General features: G+C 50.1%; 1 protein-coding gene across 1 annotated transcript in view; it reads left to right on the forward strand.

The window, feature by feature from the left end:
* The window catches only part of NTMT2 (N-terminal Xaa-Pro-Lys N-methyltransferase 2), a 934,068-nt gene extending 926,906 nt beyond the window's left edge, over positions 1 to 7,162 (forward strand). Inside the window, exon 4 of the mRNA XM_075321950.1 lies at positions 1,173 to 7,162. Coding sequence (XP_075178065.1) covers positions 1,173 to 1,429 — 257 coding nt within the window. The 3' untranslated portion in view covers positions 1,430 to 7,162. The remainder of the gene's footprint in view (positions 1 to 1,172) is intronic.
* Positions 7,163 to 11,111: the final 3,949 nt, after the last annotated feature.

Raw genomic sequence — 11,111 nt, forward strand, 5'->3', positions numbered from 1 at the left:
ACTTGGTTGCCGTTGCCCGGTTCCATGTCCTGGGGACGCTTTTTAAAAGGGGTATATTTATAGGGGAGATTAAATGAAAGTTTATAACATGACGCCACTTGCGGGTTGCTGCTATGTGGATGGAGCTGCCGCTTCACAGTTCTCATTACTGGGGCTGGTGTTGGTGGCAGCCTGGATGTTAGACCATCCGCAAGTAGGGCCGGGCCCCAGAGGATAGGTGATGTGGATGGGTGTAGAAAGAAGGTAGGCCACACAATGGGTTGCAGTGTAACTGGTTCCTTTACTCACAGTCAGATGGAAACTGGTCACCCGAGGATGGCTGGTCTTGACCGCAGGTCCCTTTTGTTCCAGTGCCTGTTTAGTGACCTGGTGGCTTCTCTCCCCTGCACCTGTCTTTGGTTGGTGGGTCCCCATGGCTTGGAGCGTCTGGGGGTCCCATCCTTGTAGTCTCTCAACGGTACTCCGTATGACGGTAGCGTGAACCCTGTGGGGTCAGAGTCTCTGGACCTGTTCCCCGGTTCTCCCGTTGCTACTGAGTCCCGAACTTCAAGGTCAGTGAGGTCCTTGATGGTCCCCTCACTGTGCAGATTTTATCAGGTCTGCCTGGAGCGTTTGCCTGACCTAGGATTCTGTACCCATTGATGCTATGGTTCCACCGTACTCCACCGGCAACCAAACGCCTGGGCCCTCTGGTCACCGCCACACTCCTGTCAGTGCTTCCACTCGTTCTCTTCCTCCATCCATCACCGACGACTCTCTCTCTCTCAACTCTCTCACTGACTGTCCACTATCTGCCCCTCCCACCTGGTCGTCTAGTGGACAGGATCGGCTCCACCTTCAAGTAGCCATCCACTTGCTCCAACCCTAGTCTGGCACCAGTCTATGGGGGAATTTGGGGATAAAACAGGGATTATCTGGAATGTTTAGTTCTTTCCGGCACTGGTCTTCTGGGTCCCTGGGGGTAGGCCCTGCATCCTGGTGGGGATGCAGTACCTTGTAGCTCCCTGATGGCTTCAGGGGCGCTACACTATATAGTATAGTATGTTATAGTGAACTGTGGAATTTCTGGTCTATCAACACTTTAACTGTTGTAGGCTTTGAAGTAGAGACCTTCACTAGATATGTTACCCTTTTAACATTTTGCTTCTGTTTTCTTGTCTTATATTTTTTAGGCTACCTAACCGACAAGGATCTCCTAGTGTTTCTGTTGCGCTGCAAAAATGCTTTAAAAGACAATGGGATTATCATTTTGAAAGATAATGTAGCAAGAGAAGGCTGCAGGCTTGATCCCATCGACAGCAGCGTGATTAGAGACATTCATATATTAAGAAACATCATTGAGAAGACTGGAATGGCAATTCTTGCAGAAGAAAGACAACAGGGTTTTCCAGACCTGTGTGTTCCTATTTGGATGATTGCTATACAGTAGATGTATATTCTTCTTTGGGCTTCATAGAAGTAATTCATTGGACAAACACTATGTACTGATATTCTAGGCTGCAATATACGATATATTAATAAACAAGTTTAATATTAATTAGTCAGTAAATGCAGTGATAAAGGGCACAATAAAGTAATTAGAATGCTATAAATTAACAAATCCATAAAGGCGTTGTCCATATCCTCTTTAAAGGGAACCTGTCATGTCCAGAAAAGCTATTTGTCTATAGATATAGGGTTAATCTGCTGGTAAATACCATTAAAATCATGTTAAGCTGCTTTATTGGAACAGTGACAGCAGAGGGAATATTATCTTTTACACTAGCAGACACAGATGGTACCCTGAGCGAAAATAATATATAGGCCCTTTACAGTCCAATAACTCATATTTCCATTTTCATCATAATTCCACCAATTTTGAAGGTGGAAATGGGCTTCTTACCTCTTGGGTTCCTGTGCGGCTGCACAGGGTGCACCAATGATATATCCATCCCTGAACTTTTATCCTCCCTGTAGCGACTCAATTCCAATCATCAGGTTAAGGTTACAGGCATTGCACAGTGAGCGCACTGTAATCATTTCCCAGCACTTTGATTGACAACTTGCTCTGCCCATACACACCACACAAACACATAGTAGAGAAGACTATCAATCACAGTACTGGATAGAGCGCACTTACTGTAAAGTGCCTGTAACCACTCCATGCACGGTCCAATGACTGGAATTGAACAGCAACAGGGAGGATAAAAGTTAATTTTCTCTCTGCTACCATTGTTCCAATAATGCAGCCTAAAGGCCCCGTTACACGCACCGACATCGCTTGCGATCTCGTTAGCGATGTGACACGCCCAGATCGTAATTACGATTTGCAGAGATCGCTCATAGGTCATTTTGTAGCGGTCACATGTACACATCTCACAAATGACGCTAAATCATTCAGCGATATATTGTTTGACCAAGGCCATCGTGTGGATGTTGTTCAACGTTGGTAGGATGTCAAACGTAGCAATATGTCTGCTGCATTCCAAACGACGAACAATATTTTGAAACTGAACGACGTGTCAACAATCAACGATTTTCACCCTATTTGCGATCGTTCGGAGTCGCACGTAGGTGTCACACGCAACGACGTCGCTAACGACTATGGAAGTGCGTCACGGAAACCGTGACCCCGACGACATATCGTCAGATAAGTCGTAGCATGTAACAGGGCCTTAAGAGGTTTTTAATCCTATTTACTTGCAGATTAACCCCATGTCTGCAGTTAAATAGCATTTCTGGACATGACAGCTTCCCTTCAAGCAAATTTCTAATGGTCTAACAGTAAGGAAATAGATTCTAGTGCCTGTTAATAGCAAATACAGAATGTTAAATCTTCCTATTCCAGGTAATAAACATGGCCAAAACTGTCTCCTTGTCAGACCATAATCACTTGTGAATTAGAAAGCCATGGAACCCATAGGGTGGAGGGGCGACATGACCAGAGGGAAGGGAAGGAGTGATGGGGTTAATAGAGGAAATAGGAGTTTAGTGGTTTATGGGATGGTGAATGGGATTGGTTGGGAAAAGGTGTCCCAGGAGGGGGGTATATAAGGAGCTGGGGAGGTGTCTTACCTCCCTTGTTACTTCCGACGGAGACTGATCAGGACGAAGACGACATGGCGGATCTGCAGGATTTGGAGCGGCTGATACGAGTGGCGATGGTGGTGCACGGGGCGCAGGCAGTGCAGTCCCACATCAGAGCTGCCGGGGTTTTCCCATCGGCACCTTCCCCTTGCTCCCACTCTAGCCGCGGGCGGCGTTCCAGGCCCCCGAGAAGGTACTCTCCGGGTGCAAGGGGGGCAAGGAGGAGAAGTGAGAACCCCCCTCGGGACCCTCTGGCAGCATCCGTCATCTGCTCCGGCAGTCAGGAGGAATCTGCGGTGGCCAAGAAGGAGGCGTGTCCAGCCCAGGGCCTTCTTCCTGTGTCGGGCCTCGGGCTATAGTACAGAGCTCAGCGGCGGCTCCCGGCTGGGAGCGTGCCCACAGTGTGACAGAGGCCAGCGGCGGCCAGAGAGGGGGCGTGTCCAGCCCGAGGCCTACTGCCGGTCTCGGGCCTCGGGCTGGGTTGCAGAGGCTAGCGGCAGCTCATGGTTGGGAGTGTGCCCGGCGAGGAATGGAGGCCAGCAGCGCTCAGAAAGGAGGTGTGTCCAGCCTGGGGCCTGCTGTCAGCGGCGGGCCTTGGGCGGTGGAACATGTCGCAGTGGCTTCCACCCGGGAATGTGCCCGGCGGGAGATGGAGACCAGCAGTACCCCCCGCGGGCAGCCTGGGGGGCCGGGCGCAGTCAGCCAGCGGGGAGGCCGGTGCAGGCAGGCGGGAGCCGGATACCCGAGAGGCAGCATGGAGCAGGAGTGATGGCAGGAGCCCTGAGGTAACTGCCAGGTCACTTAGGTCTTCCGCACAGCGCCTGGCAGCAGCGGTCTCCCTCGGGCGGGGGAGGACCCAGCGGGATGAGGCGTGTGTCAACCCCAGAGGGCAGGAGGCAGTGGCAGGGAGTAATCTGAGCCAGAGGAGGCGGTCTACGCTGAAGAGAACAAGGTCGGTGGCAGCAGCTCGTGGGACAAGACGGTCTTGTGGGGTGTCACCGTGCAGGAAACAGTGGGTCCAGGACACCAGTGCCCACGCGACAGCTCAGGAGAGTGGCCGTGGTGGAGGGGGCGCATTGGCTGCGTCCTCAGGAACTGGCACGGCGGAGGATGGATCCAGTGAGGAAGAGGAAGGAGCTCTAATATCTGGGGACGACTCGGAGTAACAGAAGGCGGAGGACATTGAGTCACCTATTCCTGGATTTACTGAGTCGCGGTCGGGTGAGCTAGCCGTGATTTCGGCTTTGTTGGCGGCGCGGGATAGTTATGTCGGGGAGGCAGCTGCGGACACGACCACGCCGGAGGGATCGGCAATTTTTAGTCAGTTGCTGGGGCTTTTGCAGGGTTTAGCAGCGGCTAATGAGATTCCAGGGGGGGCACTGGCACCGGCGGCATGGATGGGGTCGGCAGCGGACAGCGCAGCGTCGGTAAGCGGCTAGAGGGTGCCGGAAGGAGCAATGGCGAATAGCGTGGTAGTGGGAAAAAGAGAAGGAAAAGGAGGATGAGGTGGTGCGTCTAGATGACAGGGCTAAGAACGAGGTGTATGTATGCTTTGCGGGCCCGCTGGGCACTCACCTTAAGAGAGAGATGAGGGATAGGATTTGAAAAGGGGAGTACGTGGAAATATTTTCCTTACTGCCTCTGGAAAAATGTAACTTAGGGGTACTTTACACATTGCGACATCGCTACCGCTATATCGTCGGGGTCACGGTTGTTGTGACGCACATGCGGCGCCGGTAGCGACATCACAATGTGTAAATCCTAGGAGCGATGATGAATGAGCGTAAAACAGTCAAAAATCGCTAATCTGTGTCACGTCGTTCATTTTCATAATGTCGCTCCAGCTGCAGATACGATGTTGTTTGTCGCTCCTGCAGCTCCACACATCGCTGAGTGTGAAGCCACAGGAGCGATAAACATCTCCTTACCTACATCCACCATCAATACGGAAGGGAGAAGGTGGGCGGGATGTTCTGTCTATTGGCCGGCCGCATAGTGACGTCACGGTGACGTCGCGGTGATGCTGAACGCACCTCTCCCTTGAAGCAGGGATTGTTCGGCGGTCACCGCAACGTCGCCGACAAGGTATGCGCATTTGAAGCTGCCATAGCGATAATGTTCGCTACGGCAGCGATCACCAGATAACGCATGTGCGACGGGGGCTATCGCACTGGACATCGCTAGCTTATGCTAGCGATGTCGCAACGTGTAAAGTACAAGGTAAAGCCAAGTGATTCCAAGAAGGAAAAGGAGGAGGAAGAAAAACGCCGTTATAGGCTCATTCCTCGTTGATTTTCCAATTGGTTGCAGGCATTTGCAATTTTAGCAAGTGTGATCGGGGAGAAGGAGCCAGAGCACTGATCGGCTTTGTTTGGATATATGGACGCAATTGGGGAGGCTTATAGGACGTACAGTGGCTTGGCCTGGTTGCGATACGATGAACAGTTTAGGCAGAGGAAGGCTTTGTGGGCAGGCATGCGGTGGGACCATAAGGATATCTCCTTGTGGATGCGGTTGATGGCGGCTCTGAGACAGCCTTTTCGTGGAAGCGCTGGGGGATTGGGAGTCGGGCCCCCGGGGAATCAGAAAATGGGATTTTGCTGGCAGTTTAACGAAGGCCAGTGCAATTTTGGAGCAGCTTGTCGTTTAAAGCATGACTTCTCCGGCTGTGGTGGAGGACATAGTCTGTCCAATTGTTTCAGGAAAGGGAGAGGTAAGGCCGGGGACGGGACTGGAAAAAGGGAGGACGCCGGTGAAAATAGAGGCGATGGTGCCGTTTTTAAATAGATACCCGGATGGGAAAGCGGCATCCCTTTTACGGTCTGGTTTTTCGCACGGTTTTCATATCCCGTCGGTGGTTGATGCGTCGCCGCCGTTGTGTCAGAATTTGCGTTCGGCGAGGGAACACCCTCAGATTGTGGGCGAGAAGTTGGGTAAGGAAGTTGAGTTGGGCAGGATGGGGGGGCCGTTTGAGGGTCTGTCATGCTGCAATCTGGTGGTTTCTCCATTGGGTGTGGTGCCAAAAAAAGGAGCCGAATAAATTTCGGCTTATTCATCACCTATCGTTCCCGGAGGGGTCGTTGGTGAATGATGGCATTGCGCCGGAATTGTCGGTGGTATACTACGTATCGTTTGACAGAGCACTGGATTTGGTAAGGGCGGCAGGGCGTGGAGCATTGATGGCGAAGGGGATGTTGAATCGACGTTTCGTTTGTTGCCGGTGCACCCGGATAGTCAACACCTCTTGGGTTGCTGCTGGAGTGGGAAGATTTATGTGGATCATTGTTTACCGATGGGTTGTTCGATTTCGTGTTCGTACTTTGAGGCGTTTAGTTCATTTGTTGAGTGGGTGGTGCGGGATGTGTCCGGATTGTCCTCGATTATTCATTATTTGGATGATTTTCTTTGTGTTGGTCCGGCGGGTTCCATGATTTGTGCGGTTTTGTTGTTTTCTTTGCAGAGAGTGGCGGATTGTTTTGGTATCCCTTTGGCGCGGGAAAAAACGGAGGGTTCGGCGTAGTTAATGCGGTTTTTGGGGATAGAAATCGATTCCATGGCAATGGAGTGTAGGTTGCCTGAGGAAAAAGTTTTGGATTTACGGGATGAGGTAGCGGCAATGATGTCGGCAAAGAAGGTACGGCTTAAGGTGGTACAGTCTTTGCTCGGGAAGCTGAATTTTGCGTGCAGAATTATGCCGATGGGGCGTGTGTTTGCTAGGCGGTTGGCGACGGCTACGGCAGGCGTGAGATCATCAGCTCATTTTGTGCGGATCAAGGAGGAACTGTTGGTTTGGGACGTCTTCTTGCAGCGGTCTAATGACCAGGCTTTGTGGTTAAAAAAGGTTGTGCCCAATGAAGCGCTGCAGCTGTATACTGATGCAGCTGGGTCGGCGGGTTTTGGAACATTTTATCAGGGCCATTGGTGTGCAGGGAGATAGCCAGAGAATTGGCGACACGGTGGCCTGGTTAAAAATTTGGCATTGCTGGAGTTGTTTCCGATTGTTGTGGCGGTCGAGGTGTAGGGGTCGCAGTTATCCGGACGCAAAGTTTGCTTTCATTGCGACAATCAGGCGGTGGTGTTGTACAAAAAAGGAAGCGTACCTAATGAAACGGGATCACCACATGACCAATAAAAAACAATTTTATTGAAATTTGATATATTGGCAAAACCACACATGCATTAAATACAAACAACAAAAGTGACACAAAATGGACATCTAAAACCATTTAAAAACATAAATACACTTGAGTAAAAACCCACATATCAATGGAATACTGTTTGGTACACACTCAATAGCATCTAATCGAATCAACACACAAGTCCCATATAACCCTGAGGTCAAACCATGCATAGGAGGTTTGCAAAAAATGGCTAAAAAAAATGGCTAAAAAAAATGGCTGGTCTAATAAAGGCCAAAGTAAGGTATCCCAGCTAGAAAGGCATCCCAGTATCTGAAGTCAAACAGCTGACCACGCTGTGGCACTAGAATCTAAAGCCCGCGTTACATGCTGCAATGTATCTTACAATGTGTTGGCGGGGTCACGTTGTAAGTGACGCACATCCGGCATCGTAAGGTACATTGAAGTGTGTGACAGGTACGTGCGATTGCGATTGAACGGTAATACGTTCATCGCACGCACATCGTTTATTTCTCTAGAATTGAACGTCAGATTCTTCATCGTACCCGGGGTAGCACACATCGCAGTGTGTGACACCACGGGAACGATGAACAGATCTTACCTGTGTCCTGCGGCTCCCGGCCAGCAAAGCAGAAGGAAGGAGGTGGGCGGGATGTTTACGTCCCACTCAGCTCCGCCCCTCCGCTTCTATTGGCCGGCTGACGCGTGACGTCGATGTGATGCCGAACGTCCCTCCCACACCAGGAAGTGGACGTTCGCCGCCCACATCGAGGTCGTATGGACGGGTAAGTACGTGTGACGGGGGTTAATCGTTTGTGCGGCACATTCAACAATTTGAACGTGCCGCACATACGATGGGGGAGGTTACGATCGCATACGATATTGTATGCTGGATCGTAAGGTGTAAAGCAGGCTTAAGAAACGCCTGAAATATCTACCTGAAAAGATCTATAGCCAAAGAGTCGCAATCGGGACATAAACATAACAAACCTCCAAGGTATGGACACAGGCAGACCTCTAAAATCCAGGGCAGGACAAGTGGATGTGGTGGACCATAAGTGGGTTAAATCCCCACGCGTATCGCCACTAACAAATATGCTTTGCCCTTGAGAAAGCCACTGAACAGTGGCGATACGCGTGGGGATTTAACCCACTTATGGTCCACCACATTCACTTGTCCTGCCCTGGATTTTAGAGGTCTGCCTGTGTCCATACCTTGGAGGTTTGTTATGTTTATGTCCCGATTGGGACTCTTTGGCTATAGATCTTTTCAGGTAGATTTTTCAGGCGTTTCTTAGATTCTAGTGCCACACCGTGGTCAGCTGTTTGACTTCAGATACTGGGATGCCTTTCTAGCTGGGATACTTTACTTTGGCCTTTATTAGACCAACCAGTTTTTTTAGCCATTTTTTTAGCCATTTTTTTGCAAACCTCCTATTCATGGTTTGACCTCAGGGTTATATGGGACTTGTGTGTTGATTCGATTAGATGCTATTGGGTGTGTTCCAAACAGTATTCCATTGATATGTGGGTTTTTACTCAAGTGTATTTATGTTTTTAAATGGTTTTAGATGTCCATTTTGTGTCACTTTTGTTGTTTGTATTTAATGCATGTGTGGTTTTGCCAATATATCAAATTTCAATAAAATTGTTTTTTATTGGTCATGTGGTGATCCCGTTTCATTAGGTACGCTTCCATTTTTGTAAAATTGCACATCTTGTACCTAGGAGATCTCACTGTTTTTGGTGGTGCCATCCCTTCTTTCCTTCTTCCAAACAGGCGGTGGTGCATGCAATCAACAGTTTGTCAGCTAAATCTGGGCCCATAGTGGCATATTTGAGGCATTTGGTGCTAAAGTGTTTACAGTTGAACATTCATGTGGTGGCAAAACATGTTCCAGGGGTCGACAACGGGGTGATCGACACTTTATCCCGTTTTCAGTTCCACAGGTTTCGGGATTTGATGCCATGGGCAGACGAGATCAGAGCCGTGTGTCCAGAGAGCTTGTGGAGTCTGGTGAGGCTGTAATTGTGGGTTTGATTAGGAACTCGGTGACTGAGGTTACTTGGTGCTGTTATTCTAAAGTGTGGGCTCATTTGCAGGCATTGTTGGGAGCGATGTTTGGAAAAGGGCAGGTGGATAATCTGTTGGCTCTCCTGGCATTTGTGAGTAATGATTTCAGGACCGGTAGGTCGGCATCGGCAGTGGCACTTAAGGTGGTGGCTGTGGCCTTTTGGTTGAAGGTTAGGGGCAAGCGAGACATTTCGCAGGATTTTCGTGTGCGTCGGGCCTTGAAGGGTTTTCGCAAGGGAGTGAAGGAGCGGGACACTAGGCGGCTGATATCTTTCGAGTTGTTAAAGCGTTTAGTGAGCGGTTTGCGGTGGATTTGTATATCTGCTTATGAGAGGGTGCTTTTTGAGACGGCTTTTGTGCTAGCCTTTTTTGGGGCTTTTCGGATCTGGCAGTTGGTGAGCCCGTCTAGGGTTAGAGGTGGTGGCTTGTTGTCAGAGGATGTGTCGGTAGGGACGCAGAGGGTTGAGTGTCGGTTTTGTCGGTCCAAAACGGACCAGATGGGTCGAGGCAGGTTGGTGGAGCTGTCTGCAGAGCAGGGGGATGAGTTATGCCCGGTGCAGGTGGTGAGTAAGTTTTTCAGTCTGCGGGGCAGCCTTCCGGGTCCGCTATTACGTCATAAGGATGGTTCCTTGTTATCCCGCTACCAGTTTGTAGCAGTGCTGAGGAGTCGTTTGCGATGGGCTGGGTAGCGCCCGGAGGATTATGGGTCACATTCCCTTAGAATCGGGGCAGCCACGGAAGCTTCCCATTGGGGTCTTGGGGATAAGGTGGTGAGACGGATTGGACGGTGGGAGTCCTCTCGTTTTCGTTATGTGCGCCCACAGCTGCTATCGCATTGAGATCTTGGGTTGGAGTTTTTGCTTGTTTTGCAGTTTGGTTTGTTATAATTGGTGCAATTTTGATTGGTATCATATTGTTCTTCTAAATGTGTTTATTTTATTGTAGGGGTGTGCCTGATCTGGATATTGGGGCACTCCTTCGTCTTTTGGGGGACCCATCGGGCCGATGCTCGTCCGAATGGTTGCCAGCTGGGATTGGACAGGTCGCTGGAATCAGTCAAGTGGATCGGTGTGTGTGAAATGGAGTGGAGAAGGGTCGTGCCAGAGTTTAAATATTACTGCAGGATGGACAGACCTCCGAATGTGTTAGTGTTACACGTGGGAGGGAATGACTTGGGTTCGCGGGCATCGCACGAGTTGATCAGAGATGTTAAGATAGATTTGTTGCGTTTATGGGTGAGGTACCCGGGCTTGATTGTGGTATTGTCGGGCATCGTGACCAGGTTAATGTGGAGGGGGGCTCGTTCTGTTGAGAGGATTAATCGAGCCCGGTCAAAAGTGGACAGGGGGGTGGCGCATTTTGTGAGAAGAAATGGTGGTATTGCAGTGAGGCATACGGAGCTGGAGTCGCTGAGGTGGCAGTTTCGGAGGGGTGATGGTGTACACCTTAACAATATTGGTTTGAATTTATGGGCGTTGGGTTTGCGTCAGGGTGTGGAGCAAGCTTTGGGTGTGTGGTGGGTCCAGGCCTCGTAAGGAGTCACGTGCCCTGTCCTGTAGCAGGGGGTAGGTCTGGTCCAGAGGCGGTTTAAAGGGATTGGTAGCTGGACCGAGAAACACTGTCTTGGTATGGTGGCTTCGGGTTCCTGGAAATTGCAGGCACGGGGTTCTGCAAAAGTTTGGGGGTATTAATCCGTGGGTGATTAATACCTCATCTCTGGGTCGGTGTGTTGCGACCATGAATATTGGTGTAAGAAGTGGTTCCTGGACTGGGCCTACCCAGGGTTATATATACTGTTTGTTATATCTGTGTTACCTATTATTATTTGTTTG

This window comes from Anomaloglossus baeobatrachus, chromosome 8 (genome assembly GCF_048569485.1).
Source record: "Anomaloglossus baeobatrachus isolate aAnoBae1 chromosome 8, aAnoBae1.hap1, whole genome shotgun sequence".
Taxonomy (NCBI): domain Eukaryota; kingdom Metazoa; phylum Chordata; class Amphibia; order Anura; family Aromobatidae; genus Anomaloglossus; species Anomaloglossus baeobatrachus.